The sequence below is a fragment of the Paramisgurnus dabryanus genome, chromosome 22, assembly GCF_030506205.2.
Source record: "Paramisgurnus dabryanus chromosome 22, PD_genome_1.1, whole genome shotgun sequence".
Classification (NCBI taxonomy): domain Eukaryota; kingdom Metazoa; phylum Chordata; class Actinopteri; order Cypriniformes; family Cobitidae; genus Paramisgurnus; species Paramisgurnus dabryanus.
Window position 1 is genome coordinate 23,508,547 of NC_133358.1, and position 21,691 is coordinate 23,530,237.

General features: G+C 38.2%; 2 protein-coding genes across 2 annotated transcripts; both read right to left on the minus strand.

Annotated features, from left to right (window-relative positions):
- Window positions 1-63: 63 nt before the first annotated feature.
- Window positions 64-9,719, minus strand: lrrc31 (leucine rich repeat containing 31). Its single transcript, XM_065258394.2, has 11 exons — window positions 9,463-9,719; window positions 9,202-9,262; window positions 5,356-5,562; window positions 5,131-5,277; window positions 4,868-5,035; window positions 4,474-4,644; window positions 2,571-2,738; window positions 2,286-2,453; window positions 2,051-2,215; window positions 1,797-1,967; window positions 64-1,621 (listed from the first exon to the last, which is right to left on the minus strand). The coding sequence occupies exons 2-11, from the start codon at window positions 9,212-9,214 to the stop codon at window positions 1,263-1,265; spliced, it is 1,737 nt and encodes a 578-aa protein (XP_065114466.1). The 5' UTR covers window positions 9,215-9,262; window positions 9,463-9,719; the 3' UTR covers window positions 64-1,262.
- Window positions 9,720-10,235: 516 nt separating this feature from the next.
- On the minus strand, window positions 10,236-21,691 carry skilb (SKI-like proto-oncogene b). The gene is made up of 7 exons (XM_065258411.2): window positions 21,486-21,691; window positions 19,234-20,442; window positions 15,277-15,365; window positions 14,672-14,853; window positions 12,971-13,170; window positions 12,644-12,856; window positions 10,236-11,776 (listed from the first exon to the last, which is right to left on the minus strand). Exons 2-7 carry the CDS (start codon window positions 20,311-20,313, stop codon window positions 11,567-11,569), a joined length of 1,974 nt encoding a protein of 657 aa, XP_065114483.1. The 5' UTR covers window positions 20,314-20,442; window positions 21,486-21,691; the 3' UTR covers window positions 10,236-11,566.

Sequence of the window (21,691 nt, forward strand, 5' to 3'; positions counted from 1 at the left end):
TGTTTGGTTTAAAGGGCACCTATTTCATTGCTAAAAAACAACAATATTTTGTGTATTTGATGGTATGATACAATGTGTTGTTTATGGTTAAAAAAACATTATTTTCCACATACTGTACGGTGTACATTTTTGTAGCCACAGATGTTCAGTCTTCCTCAAACGCTTTGATTTTGTACAAAACTCACAGATTTGAAAAGTTTTTTGTCCCGATTGGCCAGCTAATCTGTACGTTGTGATTGGCCTGAATACCTCTGACCTCAGCCGGAAATGTAACGCTCCTTACCATGTTTGAAATATTCAGTGACAATGCAATGCTAACAGGAGTTTACATACAGGCTGTGAGTCAAAGCGAGAGGAATTATGATAATGTTGGTCTTGTCCACATCAACAGGCCCAGGAAGTAAACTGTTGCCTAATCCGTGTGTTTGTTGTAGTCCAAGAAAAGAGATTTACGTCCGAAACGATAACTCGCATCATTGTTTGTACCTTTTGCATATGTTAACATGTACTAATACAGCTACACACCAAAGGAAATTTACAATCGTGAATCGGACAATAGGTGTTCTTTAATTATAATTCATTGTAAATACAATGCTCTTACATCTTGCGTCTTTGTGTCCATTGTCTGGAAATGTCACAGACAGTCATAATGAATTGTGAATAATATTCAAGTAAATGGTTTGCTTTGACACTTTTGTTACTGTGGGTTCACACCAGACGCGAGTCTTGCTCATTCAAAGTCTTACTTATCAATGCAAAGACGCGATCAGACGCGTCCTCGCGTGGGGCGATGCGAATGACGCGACATGAGCTATTCGCCTCAAACGCGTCTTCAAACAAGTTGAAAATATTCAACTCGAGCGAAAAATTCGCATGACACGAAGTTAAATCCCGAGGGTAATCTAGAGCGACTAACGCGTTTTGTGTGTACGTAGGATTATGGAGTCACATTAAATTTCCCACGATTTTTGTTAGACTGTTGAGTCTTAAAGATAATTTTTAGTTAATAATGATACTATTTAATTTCATACGATTTCATTTTTACACTAACTACTCCTGAATTACCTTTTAAATATGTAAAATGAATGACGCACCACTGTACTGTGTGCTTTCTTTTAAATTCAGTTTGAAAATCAAAAAATCTAACACATAATAGTCTTATAAAGTAGAAAATACGGTTCTGACACATCCATCAACACTTCATTATCAGTAACATCTTGCTTTGCAACTTCAGTATCATAAAGGACTGAATTTCAAAGCGGCTACAGTACTTCTCTGTAAGCGGTTGCCTTTGATGTGGGCGTGGCCTCGCATTCCAGGATTACATTTTTCTTACTAAGAATTTTTTCCAGCTTTTCTCTCTCGGCTGAACTGACAGCCCAATGTTGCATAGACAGACGGGTGAGGCAGGGGAGCTGAGGAAGAGCTTCCAGCAGGGCGGGTAGCCAGGGGGACGCAGATAGACATGCGGCGGGGCGAAGACTGACATCCAGTTCTTCGAGGTTCTTCAGACAGCCGGCTTTTCCAAACAAAGACGTCCAACCACCACCTCCAACACTGCCGTTATAAGACAGATCTAACTGCTTCAGTCGGGACAGAACTCCACGTTGACAGGCCGATTCTGTAGGATCACAAGAGTTTGTCAGACTACTATGAAAAACACGATTTAATATAATTAATTAAACAGATTTTGATTCATTCATTCATTTACGCTGCATTCAAGTTTTATCTGTGTGTCGAACCTCCATGTCAGTGTTGCTAATGCCACATCCTACCAACATACTGCATGTACTTACCGATGTGTAGTACATCCTCTGTGGTTAAATTACAGCTACTCAGTCTGAGTTCTTGCAGTTTGGAGTCAGTTGCTTTCATTGGCTCCAGAAATTCCCTCAGATTTTCCCCTACACACTTGTTCCAAGACAAGTTCAATCTTTCAAGCTGTTTAAAGTTCACCATGTTGGCAGCTGCAAAAAACATGCAAATTTTTCTCACAATCCTTTAATTTTGCAACACATTTAAGTTTGTTAAAATCTATATTGGTTAATACCGAGAGCATGGCATGCTGATGTGCTCAAAGCGCAGTTGTTCAGCGGGAGTTTGGATATCTGATGGAGAGGAAGAGTGTGCAGAAGATCCTGGAGAGTATCTCCAACACCTTTATTAGAGGACAAATCCAGCTCTCTGAGCTCTTGTAGAGATGAAGCGACCTGGACTGAAATTAAGTAAAGAGTTACGAATGCAAACGATTTCAACTTTCATACAACAGTAACTATTTTTCTTACCTAAAGCCAACAGATCTTCCTTTGTTAAGCAGCACAGATGCAAGTCTAGACTCTTTAAGTGCTTAAGATGTGTAAGATTAGTGGCCATTGAGGCGAGACCTCCACTTGCTTCTTTGTTGCAAGACAGGTCCAACTGCTCCAGCCCTGTGATGAACCTGAGAGCTTGACCTTTAAAAAATTACATGAAACGAATTTGTAACGTTTCCGAGTTTTAAACACTTCTTGAGTGACAGTGTTGTCTTGAGTGACAGTGTTGTGTATTTTTATTTTGGATATATCTCGTACCAAGAATGCTGAAGCTGTCTTTATTCAGTCCACACATGCTCAGTTTGAGGGACTTTAGCTGTGGAGTAGAACCCAAAGAAGAGGTAAAGTTCTCCATTCCCTTGACCAGCAGTTTGTTATTTGACAGATCCAAGTCCTCCAAACTAGACAACATGGGAAGAGCCACACCTGGAGAAAAATATCAGTATAAATTCCAATGTTAAAAGAATCATTGCATGCAATAATAATAAAGGTAGTTAAAGAGTAAAAGTGTGCAAGATGTAAACAATGATACGCGGATTCTTCCTCCTATAAGAAGCCAAAGATTTCATATCTAGGCACTTTTATAGACTTTAAAGTCTGTGTTAAGTTATTTCATAGAATTGTATATAAACATATTATTGGGTAGTTTCCCGGACAGGGATCGGACTAATCCTAGACTAAAATAAATGTAAGAGCTGTCCAAACTGAAAACAACTTGCACTGACATATCTTTAAATACATCAGTGCCCTTTTTTTTGCTTTTAATTTCACACAAGTAATGTTTATAGTAAGGCATGTTTGTTAAAACTAGTTATATATCCTAATTAAACTAAGGTCTAGTCCTGGTTTAAGCTAATCCCTGTTTGGGAAACCACAACTAAAAATGTTAGAAATGTATTGCTAAAAATGGTGGCTTGATGACGCACTGAAGCCACTGAGCATGGCAGTTGGGGCTAGAAGAGATACAGCTACGGCCAAAATCTCGTGAAATCTCGCAGTATAGGCGCTGTTCTCATTAGGCTTGTTTGAGATGCGGCTGGCTGGCATCGACTGAAATTTAGACGAAAGCAGGCGGGTGCAGTGAAGGTAGGAGTGAAAAAATAGCTTATAAGACCACGTTTACACATGGGCGGCGATTTTCATAAACAGACCTTTCAACCTCCGGTTTCAAAAATAACTTTGTGCACATATGTCAGTTTTCAGAAAAGTGTTCATTGACATGTACTCGTGTGGTGTAACGAGAAGCTCGGAGAATCAGAATCCCGAAAACAGCAACGAATCACTTCCTGTTCCTCTTTTGAACAAGGCGAGTTCTGGCATATACTGTGATGTTGGCTGCCTAAACATCCGTTTGTCTCAGTTTACATGCAACCGAAGATTTTTAAAATCTCCACTTTGGTCGGGGGTTTTAGAAAGAATCAGTTTCAGAGGCAGGTTCTCCTTTTGCGTGTAAATGAAGGGAAATGTCTCAGTTTTTCTAAACATGTACGTGTAAACAGGGCCTAAAGGGGGTCGCACACTGGACGTGCAGCTCAGCACCACCCAACGCCTTTCTAAAAACAATCGAACACATTGTTTTCTGTAAGTATACGCACACTGGCGCCGACAGGTGGCGCCTGCCCGCACCGCCCAGCTACGACTCAGGAAGCTGCTCAAATCAATGTCGCGCCACTAACATAGTTTAACATTAAATAACATCATATTTGTGCCAAATCATTAACATTGGCTGCTAACGTATATTTTGTATTTTTGAAGTAGACGCTAACTGACTAAGCTCGCGCTATTGTATGCACTTCCAGTGTACGATACCTCCGAGTTGTCCTAGACGCAACTCAACAGAGAGAGTGATCATCCATTGCAGTTGTAGCGGTATTTTTTTAGTTGATTAGGCAGCGAGTGGGCGTGGTTTCTAAACCGATAGGGGACATGCCCCTAGCGTTTGGGAGCAGAGAATTGGCGTTTTTTTAAATCATTCAAATTGGTCTGGGTTGTTATTATTAACAATATTTTTTTTATTTTGTGGACTTTACACAGACTTTAAAATGATAAAAAAGCCTTTGTTTGCAGGAATGCACATTATAAACAGTTAATATTTGTAGGTTCCACTTCAATATCTGTAATTACTATGTACTATAATTATATATACAGTATTGGTTCTTACTCAGAGCTGTAATGTCTGTCTCTGAGAGTTGACAATCCACCAGCCGGAGTTCTTTCAGTGTGTTGTCAGGACGGAGGCGCGATGTAAAGTCTCTGAGATTTCCTGCACCTATGCCAACATTCCAGGACAAATCTATCACCTCCATCAGAGGAATGCAGTCCAGAGACTCACCTGAAACATCGTGAGACAAGCTCCTTTTATCATCAAAAATTTCATACTCATGGCAAGTTTGCCTATATATTTATATATCAGAAAACAGGAGATATGTGGAGGAAAACTTATATAAGTGAAATCTGTAGTTTGATATGCATGGTACAATGACGTGACCCTGCCTGTGAAATTCAGTCTCTTAATCTACTTTTGAGATTAGGAGCATCAATTTGATTGTATTTACCGAGAGCTGTGAGATCTTGCGCTGTCAACCTGCAGCTACACAGTTTGATCACTCTCAACCTTTCCAGATGTTGCAGATGGGCCGTAAGAGCCTTCAAGGAGCCTCCCACCAAATCATTCCAAGAGAGATCCATCACATCCAGCTGAGGCAGGAATGGCAGTAAGGTGGCTGGGTAACATGAAAACAATAATTAAAGATCCAAAACATGTGCAGTCTTGTGTATATATTAGATTAATGAAAAAGAAATATGTCACAACACCCACCCAGTTCCACCACGTCTGTGGCTGTCAGATCACAGTGGCTCAGGTTTAAATTTTGACTGTGTGGGGTTTTCCCCAACTTCTCAATAAACTGTTTCACTCGATCCCATCCCACTACAGATCCAATCTCATCATCCATATTATTGACTTCTAAAGGAAAAAGAAGTGCTTGTCAAGCTATGTTTGTGTTATGTTGCACTTTGTAAATGCTTTTGACCTGATTCTCACCTTTCTTAGGTTCGCTGTTCTCCTTTTCCTCACTGCCCTCTGATTCTTTTAGTTCAGGTATCTCTCCATTTCTCTTGCTATTGCTCTCAGATTGGCGGAAGAGGCGGCTCACGGCCGGTTTCTTTCTTTCTGTAAAAATGGCTTTTCTTCTGAGCTGGTTCATAATGAGATCCAGAGGAGATCTTTTTTGATTGCCTTTGGCAGACCCTGCAACGTTAAAGAGTATTAATGTACATCATAGAAATTACAAAATAATCATTATATATATCCTGGACCACAAAACTTGTCACCCACTCGCATGGGAATATTTGTATCAGAAGCCAAAAATACATAGTATGGGTCAAATTTCTCGATTTTTCTTTTATGCCAAAATCATTAGGATATTATAAAAAAATATTTTGGAAATTTCCTATATATATATATATCAAAACGTTATTTTTGTGAGTGGATGCGGTTGCTAATAACTTTATTTTGGACAACTTTAAAGGTAATTTTCCCAATATGTTTGATTTTTTTTTTTTTTTTGCAGATTCCAGATTTCCAAATAGTTGTGTATCTCTGCCAAATATTATTTATGTTCTCTTTTTTTAACAAACAATATATGTTTGTTAATAATACACTAATGAAAAGCATATTCATTCAACTTTCAGATGATGTATGAATCTCAATTTCAAAAAATTGACCCTTATGACTGGTTTTGTGGTCCATGGTCACATATTTAATGTTTATCATGTTCCTGTAGCTCAGTTGGCAGAGCATTGTGCAAAAAGGCAAAAGATTGTGAGTTTGATTTCCAGAGAATACAAATACTGATATAAAGTTTAGATAAAAGTGTCGACCAAATGCATAAATTTATGTGTATAGCACCCTTTATGGACTCAATGTGCCTAGGTAGAAAGGGGATGTTTCTTAAACTTTAAAAAGGAGACATTTCACAAGACTTTTTTAAGATGTCAAATAAATATTTGGTGTCCCCAGAGTACATACGTGAAGTTCTAACTCAAAATACCCCACAGATAATTTATTATAGCATGTTAAAATGGCCACTTTGTATGTGTGAGCCAAAAATGTGCCATTTTGGGGGGTGTCCTTTAACATGCAAATGAGCTGATCTCTGCACTAAATGGCAGTGCTGTGGTTGGATAGTGCAGATTAAGGGGCGGTATTATCCCCTTCTGACATCACAAGGAGAGCAAAATTTCAATTATCTATTTTTTTTACATGCTTGTGGGGAATGGTTTACTGGGTTAATTTTTTTCACATTTTCTAGATTGATAGAAACACTGGGGACCGGATTTTCATGATATGTCCCCTTTAAGGTTATGTTTATTTTAGTCAAAACATTTCTAAAATAGTGTTTATAGCATGTTGTAATTAATATTTTATATATGTTATCATTATGTTGAGAGAAAACTTATTTTTTGTTAGCTGTGTGTCTTTTAATAAGATTAACATAAATGTATTTGCTAACATGAACAATAAGTAGTTAATTAGTATTTAATAACGTTAACAGATATAACTTTTGATTCACAGTAACAGATTCTTTACTTTAATAAATAGTCTGACAATTATTGTTTATTTATAAGATGAATAAATATAGCAAAAACAGCTACTATAATGCAAAGACACTTTAAATGCTTTATTTTTAATTTTACAAAACAAATTTTATTTTTACATTCCATGTGAATCAATGACCCGGAAATATTCTTGACACACTTCGTAAGATTGACACTAGGCTGCGTCCGAAACCGCATACTGTATAGTAGGTACTGAATTAGATGAAGTACCTACTTACTTGGCGTTAAAACAGTAGGTACTGTATAGTATGAATCCTGGTAGTATGAATGAGATTCGGACGTACTACATCCGCCATGTTGCTACATCATGTGACATACGTCGTCATCAAGTCATGTCATTTCAGCCATAGATATGTATATAAAGGCTAGATGGCTCGTCCGCGCTGATGGCCAATTGAGTGGAACGTCCGCATTTTGGCGGCCATCTTAGGACAGGGCGCTCGCTCACTCGTAGCATTGAGTTTTAATGATGCAGGTACTTTTAAATGACCATAACTTGCTTAATTTTTTACCGATTTTCAAACGGATTGGTTTGTTATAAACGTCAAAGATGTACCTATGACACTGAATACGTATACTAAAAATAAATAAAAAATTCATGAAACATGTTAAAGCATCCAGAATTATAGCCACGTTAATAACGTTTGTAAAAAAACAAACCGTTTGTAAATCCGTCAAGAATTCAGCAAGTTACGAGCATTTTAGTTGGCGTATGTCACTCACCTTCCGTCCACAGCAGCAGGGAGCAGCACTATGGCAGCACTGACCTAAGATGGCCGCCAAGTGACGACACAGCTGACTCCGCCTTGAGCCATCTAGCCTTTATATACATATCTATGATTTCAGCGCGAAAACCATAGATATGTATATAAAGGCTAGATGGCTCAAGGCGGAGTCAGCTGTGTCGTCACTTGGCGGCCATCTTAGGTCAGTGCTGCCATAGTGCTGCTCCCTGCTGCTGTGGACGGAAGGTGAGTGACATACGCCAACTAAAATGCTCGTAACTTGCTGAATTCTTGACGGATTACAAACGGTTTGGTTTTTTACAAACGTTATTAACGTGGCTATAATTATGGATGCTTTAACATGTTTCATGAATTTTTTATTTATTTTTAGTATACGTATTCAGTGTCATAGGTACATCTTTGACGTTTATAACAAACCAATCCGTTTGAAAATCGGTAAAAAATTAAGCAAGTAATGGTCATTTAAAAGTACCTGCATCATTAAAACTCAATGCTACGAGTGAGCGAGCGCCCTGTCCTAAGATGGCCGCCAAAATGCGGACGTTCAACTCAATTGGCCATCAGCGCGGACGAGCCATCTAGCCTTTATATACATATCTATGGCGAAAACAGCCGCGTGCCTCTTCTTCTTCTTTGGATAACTCCTCGTCCGGGGCATCATGGGATAGTGAAGCGTCCATCGTATGCACACTGCAAAATCTAACCGGAAGTAGTAGGTCATCCGGGTACTTTTCGCATACTGTTTTTCGAATACTATGTATTCGGACCATAGACAGTAAAAGAAATGGACACAGCGACCCCGTTGGATTCAACGGAGACAAGTGAAGCCAATTAGAAGCTCACACTTCCGGGGGGTCGAGCGTACTGCGCAGACTCAAACTGAGCTTGGTGACGTGAGCAACCTGCCGGACAATTGTAAGTCTTCTAATAGCGGTGCCAAGAGAAATCTGAATCACCCACCGAATCTTACAGAAACGGCGAGCGTGAACAGGAGTACATTTTGTATTAAGTATATTTAGTATTCTGATTAAATACTTTGTCATTTTGCATAGTATTTATTTATTTTAAAGTTTAACGCCAGTAAGCCATATTCTACATGCGCTTCTCCTCCTGTCCATATGGTAATTTCTCTACTGTGCGACAGAGAGTCGCGTGGTTGTGACGCAAACGTTAGCATAGTTTTACTAAAACTGCTTCTACTGGGCCATAACGTAAGATACAAGGTAATGGAGCCTTTTATACATTTTCGTGTTTCTTTAGAAATAATTGATGCACAAATTGAGTCTTTAAACCCCTCAGATGTAAAGTTATTCACTGTCAAAGTGACGCCAAAATGAATGGGAGTCAATGGAATGCTAAGAGCAGGTGGGGGTCCGCTAGCTAATGGCGGTGCCCAGGGCTGCTTCAATAAAATATGAAACCCTGCCCCCCTGATTCGGACATACTACTCGCCTCGCCTACTGCTTTTCGCGTACTATATAGTATGTAGTAGGCGGTTTCGGACGCAGCATTACACAACATACCTGTTGAATCCATCGCTTTGTGTTTATATAACCAACTTGATTTCGGAGATCTAGGATGTATCTAAAAGTTAAAAAGGTACATTTCAGAAGAGTTGTGTGTAGCGTTCATTATAAATATATTTTTGATAGCATTTATTATCAATACATTCATGTTCTGACATGTATGACAATCGTTTAATGTTATTTGTATACTCTTCATCTAAAAAGGATCTATTTTAAAATCACATATTCTGTCGTTATGACGACTATTAACGGTCCTACCTTGCGGTGTTTCTTACAACGCGTAACGTTAGTTTAACTTATACATATATGCGAGGATTTTAGGTAGATTCAGTCCCCGTTGAAGCTGTTATTATATTGATCTCATTCAGTCATCCCGGATCCCGGAAGTGTTGTTGGCAGGTTGAACTTTGGCAAACCGCCTTGTACATAAACAGTGTAAACATGCAGTTGTCACATGAACTTGTAACCTCAGTTATTCATTTAAAAGCATATAGTCTATAAAGTTGTCATAATACATAAATCTGTAGGGTGGACTCTGGCCATGGTTAACTTCCACCTCCCAAATACGTAGCCATGGGAACGATGAGATAGCTTCAGCGCAGAAGTTTAGGGTCACTTGCTCATTGTTTATTTGTTCATACTTTTTTTACTTGTATAATTTGTAATTTTTAAAATTGTAATGTAAACTTATAATAGAATAACAAAAATGTAACTATAAGAATTATGTTTTGACTGACTGAATAAATAAATAAATAAATTTAAATAACTTAAACTTATGCTATATTTTAGCATATTTAAAGTAGTCAAAAAAATGTTTTCTTGGCATTTTATTATCCAGCTTTTTGGGGGTTTTCCCTGAGATGTTTTTTAAGCAATACTTAATGAGTTTTGAGTTAATGAGTTAAATTTAGGCTACTAACAAATAGATTTTTGTTGGTGAAAACCGTTTTAAAATTCATTTAAATATAAACTACAAAAAATTTTAATGCATTATGATAAATGTCAAAACGCCAATATAATCAAACCGACATATATGATCATTTTTATTATTTATCTCCAGTGGAACATAAGTATATAATTTCCCATGACATTCAAAACTTGATGGGTGATACAAAGTGTTTTGATCACAAGGAGGTAGGACAATGTCATACAACACACATAAAAGATGGCACTGGTAAATATATATATTTAAAAGCATTTTGTTTGTGACCGTATTAATGTAAAATAATGTTTGAAGGTTTAGAAATAATACTTAGAATATATATGTATTTTATGTATTTATAAGAATTCTGCAGTCTCACATGCATTTTAAGTCATCTGGAAAAAGAAACAAGAGAAGGAAAACCATATACGGAAAGTCATAGCAGCAGCACAGAGGTATTGATCAGTCATACACCTGATTTCTCCATCCACTTCTGTACATAACAACTAAACTGTGAATACACAATCTGTATTGTTTTAGATTATATACAGTATATCTTTCCATTTGAGGTAGCAACTAATAAAATAAGCTTATTTTCAGTTTTTTATATGAAAACGATTACAGATTGATTGTCAGCTACAGCAAGCATAAGTCATTTTCTTTCTCACGCAGAATACCATATCTTGCTTGGAGCAAAGTACAGATAAATGTTGTTTGTCTAGACGTTTATCAAAATGTAAAGTACAAGGATAAGATCATTTCCTATACTTGTAAATTATGTTGCAACCTCTACTACACTTTATAAAATCTCAACTTGTTTTTACTTGTTAAAAGTATTTAAAATTTGGTGCTCATTAAAGGAGGTGAAACATTTACTGGAAATGGCTTTTTTGCTATATACAGTATCTGAGCTTTTAAATTCATACCACAGTGTAAACAGTTATATGTATCCATATAAGTACACATGCATTTATATATTGTACATTCATACTAAGCATAGCTTGCATAAAAATATAAACTTATAAGACAAAAAGAATGTTAAATATGTATAATTTGACATGAATTTTCACATAACATTTATCCATAAACAATAAATAGCTTTATAAACAATATATCACTTGTGATGCATTTTTAAACGGATCCTCTTTTCCTATCAGTAGTGCTAGCACTGAAAACCGTGAATGGATGGCGTTGATTGTATGCTTGCAGGGTTAGATGCTTGCATAATGTTTATCCAAATTCACATGTCCCAGAATGATCAGTTCAACCTGATAGTAACTATTATCTTTTCCCACAACAAATTCACAGAATAAACCCAAAATTACTAAGGCTGGCCCATATTTTGAATTTGGGAAAAAGTCTCTTGATTATGGATTTTAAGAATATTGAAAAATCCTGATTTCGAAAAAAGTCAAACCGGTGGTTGATCCATATTTTGCGCTAAGGCGTCGGTGACATATGCAAGTCGCTAGAGGCTAAAGACATGGGACTGTCCATTGAAGCCGGGGGGACAGACTCCTTCAATTGTTGTTTGAGTTCAGAGATGGTACGCTCCAGCTTTTCTCTGGCCTCTCTCTCCCTACGTAGCTCCTCCTGCAGCTCCTCGCGGTCCTCCTCGGCACGGTCAAGCCTGCGACGGAGCTCTGATAACTGATAACACAGAAGGGCAATGGTGAGATCTCTCTACAGAGATGCATTTAAAACAACACCAACAAACACTAGGGTTTTTAATACAGACATGCTAACACTTATATCACATATATTAAAGGGACACTCCACTTTTTTTGAAAATATGTGCTTATTTTACAGCTCCCCTAGAGTTAAACATCTGATTTTTACCATTTTGGAATCCATTCAGCCGATCTCCGGGTCTGGCGCTACCACTTTTAGCATAGCTTAGCATAATCCATTGAATCTGATTTGACCATTAGCATCACACCTAAAATAACCAAAGAGTTGTGATATTTTTCCTATTTAAAACTTGACTCTTCTGTAGTTACAGAAGGACTTTGCTGCTGTAACATGGCTGCAGGAGGCGCAATGATATTACGCAGCAGCCGAAAATAGTCCCCTTAGTAGCTTTCAATGGCAGGGGACTATTTTTGGGCAGTGCGTTATATTACTACACCTGCTGCAGCCATGTTACGGCAGCAAAGTCCTTGATTATTACGCCAGAATGAGAGTATAGTTCCTAGCCATATCTGCCTAGAAAATCGCAACTTTTAATTTTCTGTCGGTCTCAGTACACAATGTAACTACAGAAGAGTCAAGTTTTAAATATGAAAAATATCGCAACTTTTTTTTTTGCGATGCTAATGGTCTAATTAGATTCGATGGATTGTGCTAAGCTATGCTAAAAGTGCTAGCGCCAGACCCAGCTGAATGAATTCCAAAATGGTAAAACTCTAGGGGAGCTGGAAAATTAGCATATTTTAAGTGGAGTGTCCTATTAACATTAAAATATGTTTTTAAAATAAAACTAGGATGGATTTTGGTCGATGCGTGATTCGCTGGTACCTGTTTGGCATAGATGCTTTCCTGGTTTGATTCAGTAACTGAGTCTTTGCACCTGCAGCCTTGCTGCCTTAACTGGTCCAGTCTAGATTTTAGCTTTTTCTGTTCCTGCTGGACCTCGCCCAGCCTCTGAGTGTGCTCGCTCTGAACAGCTTCCAGTTCCCCGTGCAAGTCACGGTGGTCTACGGCTTCACCCCGACGCAGAATCTGTAGCTCCTGTTCTCACGAAACAGAGTAACAGAGGGAGATTAAGAAATCAAGTACCACCAAAAGGAAAATGAGATAAAACACACTATTTGTTTTGTACTGTGACATATGTGGGCTATAAACCTTTTCAAGCTGTTTTTGTCTGCATAGGGTCGACTGAAGTTTCTCATGCTGAGCGCTGTACATCTGACGCAGTTCCATTACCATGCCGTCTTCACTGTGTTCTACATTTACACCAGTAGACCACTTACAAGTTGGTTTTTGCCATTCATCTGGACTGCCATCATCTGTTTGGCCAGGTGTGTGACTTGTTTTTTCCTGCCCTGTATTAGATGAATGAAAATAAAAACAATTATTTCATTAAGAAACATTTAAGTATTTCGCTGATGCTTTATTTACAAAGGTTTGTATTAGTGATCAATGACCATATTGCAGTGGCCGATATGTCGGCCAATATTTTAATATTTTTTATAGGCATCGGCCAGTACATTTAATAAAATGTGTTGTTTGTAATTAAAAGACACTTAGATTTAAAGCCAATGTCTGACAGACAGTAAAATGAACAATCATTATTTACTTTTTAACATGACGTTATATTGTGTGACACACGAGGGGCAACCTTCCGATTTCTCTGATGAAGCCAATATGGAAGTGACTTAAAGGCGTTCTAAGCGAATCTGCGAGACGTTAGTTTTTGTTGACGTTTGAATTGTTTTCAAACAGACGGAGCGTAGCTAACTCCTCCCCCTCCCCTCCCTTCCGTGCTTTCATGAACGCGCCCAACCCCCACCCCCAAATCCTTCTTGTTGTTTATTGGCTGGAACACTTTGTTATGGTTTCTGTTTGTAGGTTTGGCCACTGTGTTGTTATTGCCGTTTGTGAAGCCTGGGCTGTCTACAGAGATCGCGTTTTTTTACAGTTTGATCAGCGGACAGGCAGCAAGCAGATAGTGAGGAGATGTTTGCTGTATGTAACAAAAAATGTTTTATGGTCTAAAACGTGTCAATTTGCTTAGAGCACCTTTTTAACTGCAATTCATCGACCGGCCGCTAGAGGCTGGCCCAAAAGGGAGTCAACCCCCTCAGACCTCCATGTTAAAATGCCTAACTTTACAGCAGAAATTAATATGTTTTACAGCCTGGTACAAAAAGTGTTTTTTGTCCATATAGCTAATTTTGCCCTTCGCGACAACTTTGAGAAGGTGAATTTTTCTGTAACTCATCCGTTTAAATTATATTAAGCCTTAAAGTTCTGCAATATTAAGGGCGTGGCCCTTTGAGTAACGGGTGTCACTACCATTGAGCTAGGTGGGCGTGGTTTCAGCCACCAGCCAACTCCGCTTCACCCACGTCCCGCATTTTTACCCATTTTCGGTTATCCGCGATTGATGTGCGGTAACTGCCAAGATCGCGACGGCAGGCTACGCCAACTATTGGCTTCAAATAAGCCTATGGGTGACGTCACGGACGCTACATCTATATTTTTTACTGTCTATGGTGACACACAACACCACTCTTCTAGACACTCTCCTAAAAGTTTTATTCAAATAGTACCACGTGATATCAGATCCACATTAATTATGTCTTGTAAATATGTTTTAAGTATTTTAAAAGTGAATGTTTATAAATATGCATAACAAAAGTTTATTTAGCGTCGCCAATTTTCAGTTTGTCTCTCATTTACTGTAATTACGTTTGTGTTAAATCAGCCTCATATTATCCAATCTGCTTTCTTAAAATCAGTAAAAAAACAATATCTGTCAACCACTTAACCCATTAACTGTGTCATTGTTTGCAATGTCACTTCTAATCGGTGCAACCTAACCTGAAAAGGAGGGTGTCTTTGGGTCATCGTTGTCTCCATCCTGACTAACATCACCCTGAGTGTCTTCATGTTTGGCTGGATCTCCAACTGTCTCATCTGCTGAAGTCCACATTTCCTTTTCAGACACACACCCAACTGCTAAGCTGTTCCCTTCCAGTTTGTCAGGCACGTACTGGTACCAGCTGGACAGGAGAACAAAAATGATGTTAGTATTGTTACAGTTACTTCTGTTCTACTATTTAAACATTTACAAATGTCTATTTGTAAAAATATTTTAACTATTACCTAAATATTTTTTTAAATAAATATATATGCATTTTGGATAAAGACATAAAGGTATATTTAAAAGCCAGCCTTTCAATTTTTTGTATAACTAACGTGAGAAATTAGTTTAAATTGTTAAATTGTAGCATTTGCAGTTCTGCCTTTATTTCTTAACAAACTTAAACGTCCAACACACCTAAAGAAATTACAGTTTTAATAAAATTGTAATAGACCAAAGTGACATTGACTTTATTTTTTCTTTGCATAATTATAATTTCTTATAAATGTAATGATAATTTCTGGCACGTTCTTCATTCTTTTAATGAATAAACAGAAGGTACCTTTGCCACATCAAATCGGCTTGACTTGGGTCTTCCTTAAGACTGGCAAGCAACCGTGAATCGAACACAAAAGCAGGTGAAGATACTCCCTGTAAGAGAGATAAAAGGACCTGTTAACCTAGTTTTACTAACAAAGAGTGACTGATTGATTTAACACACATTGCACTTTGTTTCTCAGAGGTTCTCACTTAGAGAACATGGATTTTAAAAGTCTGCGTGCATCGGAATGCATCGGAAGCTGATCCTGGATTAACACTCCAATTCCGACATGTCTAATGGGCCCAGATGTCTGTGCTATGATGTTTCACTCCTTAAAACAGACAGAAATGTGCATCTGAATGCATTACACTGGAGAAAAAATAATGATGTTTTACCATCTGTAAACCCGTAATATAAGCTAATTTAATGTAAATCAGCCATGTGACCGACCAAAATCTCACCACCACCTTGCATGGCACACACAAACTCAACGCTTGTGTGTTCTTTAAAAAGAAAAACAAACCACACACCCACACTTTGCAGATAAAAAATATTTCCTTTTTGGTCATAGCGTAACAATTCACACGTACACAAAAGTCCCTCCGCTGTGGTTACGAAGCACGATCCTGAAACTGTTCGGTCTCGAAGACCTTCATTTGATACATGTGAGGTCTTTTTCTGAGCCTATGATTGTTACCATATATTGCCGGTAAAAGTGGTTTGTTTATATCACCTAGAAACAAAACAGGCATTGCAGGTTTATTAAAAAAGATATGCCGTTGTACGTTTACATGTAAGGTCACGTCCCAGACGACTCTGGCTGGGGGATGTGTGGGCCATCACGTGGAGCTCACGGCTCGAGGACTCTCATCTACACAGATATTAACGCCATGACACACACACTTTTAATACACTAAAAGAAGGACGTAATTCATTTGTGACCTCCTGAAATGCTGTGAACGCCCCTGATCTGCCTGTGTGACAGATCAATAGTCTTGCTGACCTGACCTAGCCTTAACCTCATCATTAAAGGGCCTTTTACAGGCTGTTTTTGTGCCTTTAGTTGCCTATGTTCTCATAAATTTGTGACTTTAAAGATGACACGCAACTATACAAAATTTTTGAAGTATTATGTATTTGGATTTATGCATTTAGCAAATGCTGCTATCCAATGCGACTATAGTGCATTTAAACTTTACATTTTATCATGTGTGAATCCTTTAAAATCGAACCTATGACCTTTAAGCTGCTGACACAATGCTCTACCAACTGAGCTACAGAACCTTTAATTAGGTGGTTGGTAGGATGGATAGATAAATAAATAAATAAACAGAAATAGATACATAAAAATAACAGAGAGATTAATATAGACAGACAGAGAGAGAGAGATACAAAAAACACATGGATGGATGAATAAAAATAAAATTATAGACAGACAATATTTTGTATTGAGAGAGAGAGAGAGAGAGAAAGAAAGAAAATATTTATATATTGCAACATTTTTCTTATATATTGATATCTTTTTTTTTACCTAAAATTTATATATTTACAATATTTTATTTTATTTTTTAGTTATGTGTGTATCTGCAGTGATGGGTTGTCTGTGACCAGCAGCTGCTGGGGATGTTGTTGAGTTTTTGGCTAAGCATTATATAATGAGATGGGAATTTACTGAATGCTCTGAAAATTCATTGGCTGGAAAAGAGGCTGGGGCCAGTGGTCTGCGCTCTGATTGGCTGAGAATTAGGTCCTCATGTGTGAATGCTGGGCCTGGAAAGGGGGAGCAGCTTTCTGCAGGCACATGTAATAGAATGTCTCTGTCTTTCGCTCTTTCCGTTTCGCTCATTCTTTCGGGTTTTTTTCTCTTTCCTCCCGCCCACTCTCATCTCTCTGTTTCTCTCCCCTGTTGCCGTGGTTCCCGATGTTTGTGCAGACTCCGTCAGAAAGAGTTTGAGAGTCTAGTGACCTGGTTCAAACCACATTCAGCCATTTCCTTTGGAGGGAAACATCTGGTGCGACATGAGAGCTGGATTCAGCTGACCCAACATTAGATTCAGTGTTTACTTTGTACTACATTTTTTGTAAATGTTTTGGGTATAGAGACATTTTTGTCTCTTGAACCAATGACTCTCTGCTGCACACATTTTATCATAAAATATTGGATCATGAGGCGGATATTATGAAAAAGATTACGTGAACAATATATGTTTTTGTAAAGTTGGAAAGTATTTACACATCATGGTAGCATTCTCTTACCAAAATTAACCATGGTTTTACTACAGTTAAAACATGGTTACTGTAGTTAAACCATGGTAACCACAAAATAACCATGGTTTTGACAACCAGGGTTTTCAAAAGTCATAGTTAAACCATGGTTAGTGTAGATAAACCATGGTTTGCTGATAGTAATCAATACACCAAAAAACCATGGTTACTACACTTTTACCACAATAAAACCATGGTTATTTTCATAAGGGTTTGTTCATTTATCCTGAATAAAAATAACATTTGTGACCCTGTCTGTTTAGAATGGAAGCATCAAACTTTGATTTCTCATTTCTCATTAATTTTAATCTTTGTGAGTTTTTACGCAGTCAATATAAAAGAGCTAGGTTATCAAGTTATACATTTTATACTTGTAATTTACATGCAGGATAATTTTATGTAGAAAACAGTAAAATACAACAAAAATGACTTAAGCTGGGTTTTCACAGACTTGGTTAAATTGAATTTACATTTGGTTTAATAAAGGAATAAATTACAAGATATGTTTAAATTCATTGCGGTAAAGGAAAATGGGAGAGTGCTTAATTGTGTATTATACAAATAATCATAAAATTATTTCTCAGGGCAGCTTAACTCGTTGCCCGCCAGCCATTTTTTGAAAAGCTGCATGCCAGCATTTTTTGTGATTTTCACAAAAGTTTCACAAAATGCCTTCCAGTAAAATTCTCTACTAAAATGATATAAACATACAAATATATAAAATGAAAGAACAGAACCTCTGCTTTCAAATAGACAATAAACAAACAAACAGAACGGGAAATAACTTTCATCCTATCTATATTTTTTCTCTGCTTATAAACTCTTAAATATGGGTATTTTTTTAAATGCATTTTTTTTTTAGCAAAATGCTGAAATAATTGCATTTTTGTGAAGGTTTTTTTGTTAGAGATCATATTCAGAACGATTATCAAAACATACACAGAGTTTAAAATTAGTAAATAATGTTTTGGCTTCAGATTTTTTATAAATTGGTATCTAGCGGATAATCGCGGTATTGCAGATTAACATAAAAATTCACAATTTTTTTAGGCAAATGTTTTCTCTTAATTGAGAGATAACTCATCAATGGCGGGAAATGGTCTTTAAAATACACTTTTTTATTTTCTTTATAAAACATGTGCACAAACATTTGCACAAACTAGCCGTTAATATTTATTTCACACTGTGTTTGCTGTTTTGCAAACTATAATAGCTGCATATATTGTAATGCTGTGATTAATGCAAGCTTTAAAATAATATCATGAAAATCTGACTTTTCCATGTTTAAGGACTATAATTTGGTCAACCTAGAAAATGTGAAAACAACCAAGTAACTACGTTTTGGTAAACCATTCTCTGCAAGCATGTAAAAAAATAAGTGAATTGAAATTTGGCTCCCTTTGTGATGTCAGAAGGGGATAATACCACCCCTTAATTTGCACTTTCCAACCATGGCACTGCCATTTATTACAGAGATCAGCTCATTTGCATTTAAAATGACATATTTAAAAACGGCACATTTTGCTCACACTACAAAGTGTCCATTTTAACATGCTATAATAAATTATCTATGGTATTTTGAGCTAGAACTTCACATACGTATGGGGACATCAAAGATTTATTTGACATCTTAAAAAAGTCTTGTGAAATGTCCCCTTTAAAATAATACAAAATATTGTTTTTTAATAAATATAAACAGTTAGTGATTCTTACCAGATGTGGCTGTCTTTTTTCCAGCTGGAACTTTGCCTTCATGTCCTTCAGAGATCTCTGCAGCTTCTCTTCATCCGCCGTTCCCAGGTGTCTCTGTGCGAGCTGCAGGTAGCAGGCCCACTTGGCCGAGTCGAAGCCCCAGTGACACGTACGTTTGTCGGGCTGTCGGTGAGAGTGCATGACAAACCGCTCCGGGCAAAACAGTTTCCGGCACAGGGAACAGCGGATGCAAGGCGCATCCTGGCTGGTATAAAGCTGGGGTACAAACAGACCTTGAGACTTCCCCAGACATTGGTGTTCCACCCAAAATCCTCCAGATTCCTCACTCTTTTTTTCTTCCTCCTCCCCAGGACTGTGACCTCTGTGCGAGTCCCGACAGAATCCCTCACCTGGATGGAGTAATGTGTTGCAGAGGCGCTGGGCATCCGTTAGCGTGATGAGGCCGCAGGATGGAGTCCCCGGTGGAAGGACACCCATAACTTTGAGGACATGGAGCTGTGTGGCGTCACAGCGGGAACAGTACAAATACAGCTGATCGCACACGTGATTGATCTGTTGTAAGGAGAAGTCCCGCAGAACGGTGTTCAACAGCTGGGGTAGACAAAGACGCAGTTCACCTCCCACCGAGAAGCAAGAGATCGACTCACCCTCCAGACAGCAGAGTCCAAGGTCCGTGGAGCTGTCAGGAGGCACAAGAAGGGGCCCTCCTGCCACACATCCTTCAGCCAGAGGGGGCGCCATTTTATACTGACCGTGGTGACCAGTAAACGCAGCCGGGCCACCAAGAGAACACTGGCTACTCAGAGAGAACTGCGCTAGGGTGTGCTTCAAACCAGGGCTCAGATCTGGAGTGGCCTCTATATCGTTTGTTGCCTTGGAGACCTGATATCCACCTGCACCATCGGAGCCGAGAGAGGTATCTGGAATTTTTTTGCAGGAGAGATTGAGAGCAGCCATCACACGTTTCTTGATAGGCGTGGTGGTGTCTGTGCCATTACCTCGCATCAGCCTCTTTAATGGGACTTTGAGTAGTGTCTGGTCCTTGGGGGGACCCAGACGGTTATTCTCAGTTGTTGCCATAATGTTGTTTGTGGATATCGTAAGTGGTCTTCAGTGACAGGAATATACACAGAGGAAGTCTTAGGAATGCAGTGCGTTTTATATGTGGATCATGGTGAAGGGCTGCCTTCTCACACTTTCCAAATGACTCTGAAAAGATAAAACAAGTGTCATTATTAAATAGAAAAAGGCTGAATAATAGATATTTACTCATGAATGAATTGTTTACAGACAGATGATAACATTTGTATTGCGAATTGAATCTCATAATGTCTTGAACAGGCTATATTATCACAGCATTATATTATTTCAAGGTAGTTCATTCAAAAATATGATCAAATACGTTAAACCAGCCATAAACTTATTTCAGAAAAATGTATTATTAATCATTTTCATAAGAAAAAAATCTCTTGTTTCCAAGAAGGTTAATGCTATTATCCTAAGGTGCGTCGGGTTTTGTGTTTCGTCAGGCATATCGCGATCTTGTCACAAATTAATCATATCTGTAATGTGTTGTGGCTGCCTGTGACAGACTTTCCACCCCTCCTACGGTCTGTGATTACTCACAGCCAAAAGCCCCGCCCCTCTCACGGTTGTTACTCAAGGCCAGAAGCCCCGCCCCCCATCCGTCACACAGTTGTTCCTCACAGCCGGAGCTCCGCCCATCCCCCTCTGCCATGGTAATGACATTCACTCGTGCCATAGACCTCTGCGGGACTACCCCCATATGTTCCCACACTATGACACTTTCACATTTCACAACAAACTGTGAAGGCAACCCCTCGAGAAGATTTTAAGTTGGTGTATTACTAATAATACAATACAAAAATGTATAGGTTAAACATGATAAACGCAAATATAAGCGTTAAAGAAATAAACACTTATTTTATCTAGCAGCGTAAAATAATTCTTAACAAAATTCATTACAACCGAAGTTGATATAATGTATATTTAAATGGCATACGGGTTGTGGATAGTATCGTACAGCAATTTGAACATGTCATAATAAAAACACAACCGAAGCAGTCATCGTATAAAATTATACACGAGGGTTTTAATGTAATGGCAAGGGAACATGAAACAAATGCTATCGATAAACGAATTATTATTTTAAATATGAAATAAACAAATTAAAATGCGTGCTTCCGTTGTATGGAGTGCAAAGCGACAAAACAATATAAATCTATGCTTACCTTGAAATGTAAAATCCTTGATTAGAAGACAAGAATGGAATGAAAGCTCGCCAAATATTTGTATTTTATATCACGGTATTCCGTCTCGGAGTTCACTGCCGCACGAGCGCCCGTCGCTCCAACACTGATAACAGCGATGTGGACTTCATGCTCGCGACGTCAATCCACAACCCAACAACCCAACAACCCACGTCACGCGACGGGCT

Excerpts from the sequence above, each read along its gene's own strand:
- lrrc31 (XM_065258394.2), bottom strand. Across the intron at positions 5,278-5,355 it reads GAACAGCGAACCTAAGAAAG|AAGTCAATAATATGGATGAT; the intron begins GTGAGAATCAGG and ends TTTTTCCTTTAG. Across the intron at positions 2,454-2,570 it reads AGACAGCTTCAGCATTCTTG|GTCAAGCTCTCAGGTTCATC; the intron begins GTACGAGATATA and ends AATTTTTTAAAG.
- skilb (XM_065258411.2), bottom strand. The coding sequence starts at position 20,313 with ATGGCAACAACTGAGAATAACCGTCTGGGTCCCCCCAAGGACCAGACA. Across the intron at positions 14,854-15,276 it reads GCCGATTTGATGTGGCAAAG|CTGGTACCAGTACGTGCCTG; the intron begins GTACCTTCTGTT and ends TCTCCTGTCCAG. Across the intron at positions 13,171-14,671 it reads AAAGACACCCTCCTTTTCAG|GGCAGGAAAAAACAAGTCAC; the intron begins GTTAGGTTGCAC and ends CATCTAATACAG.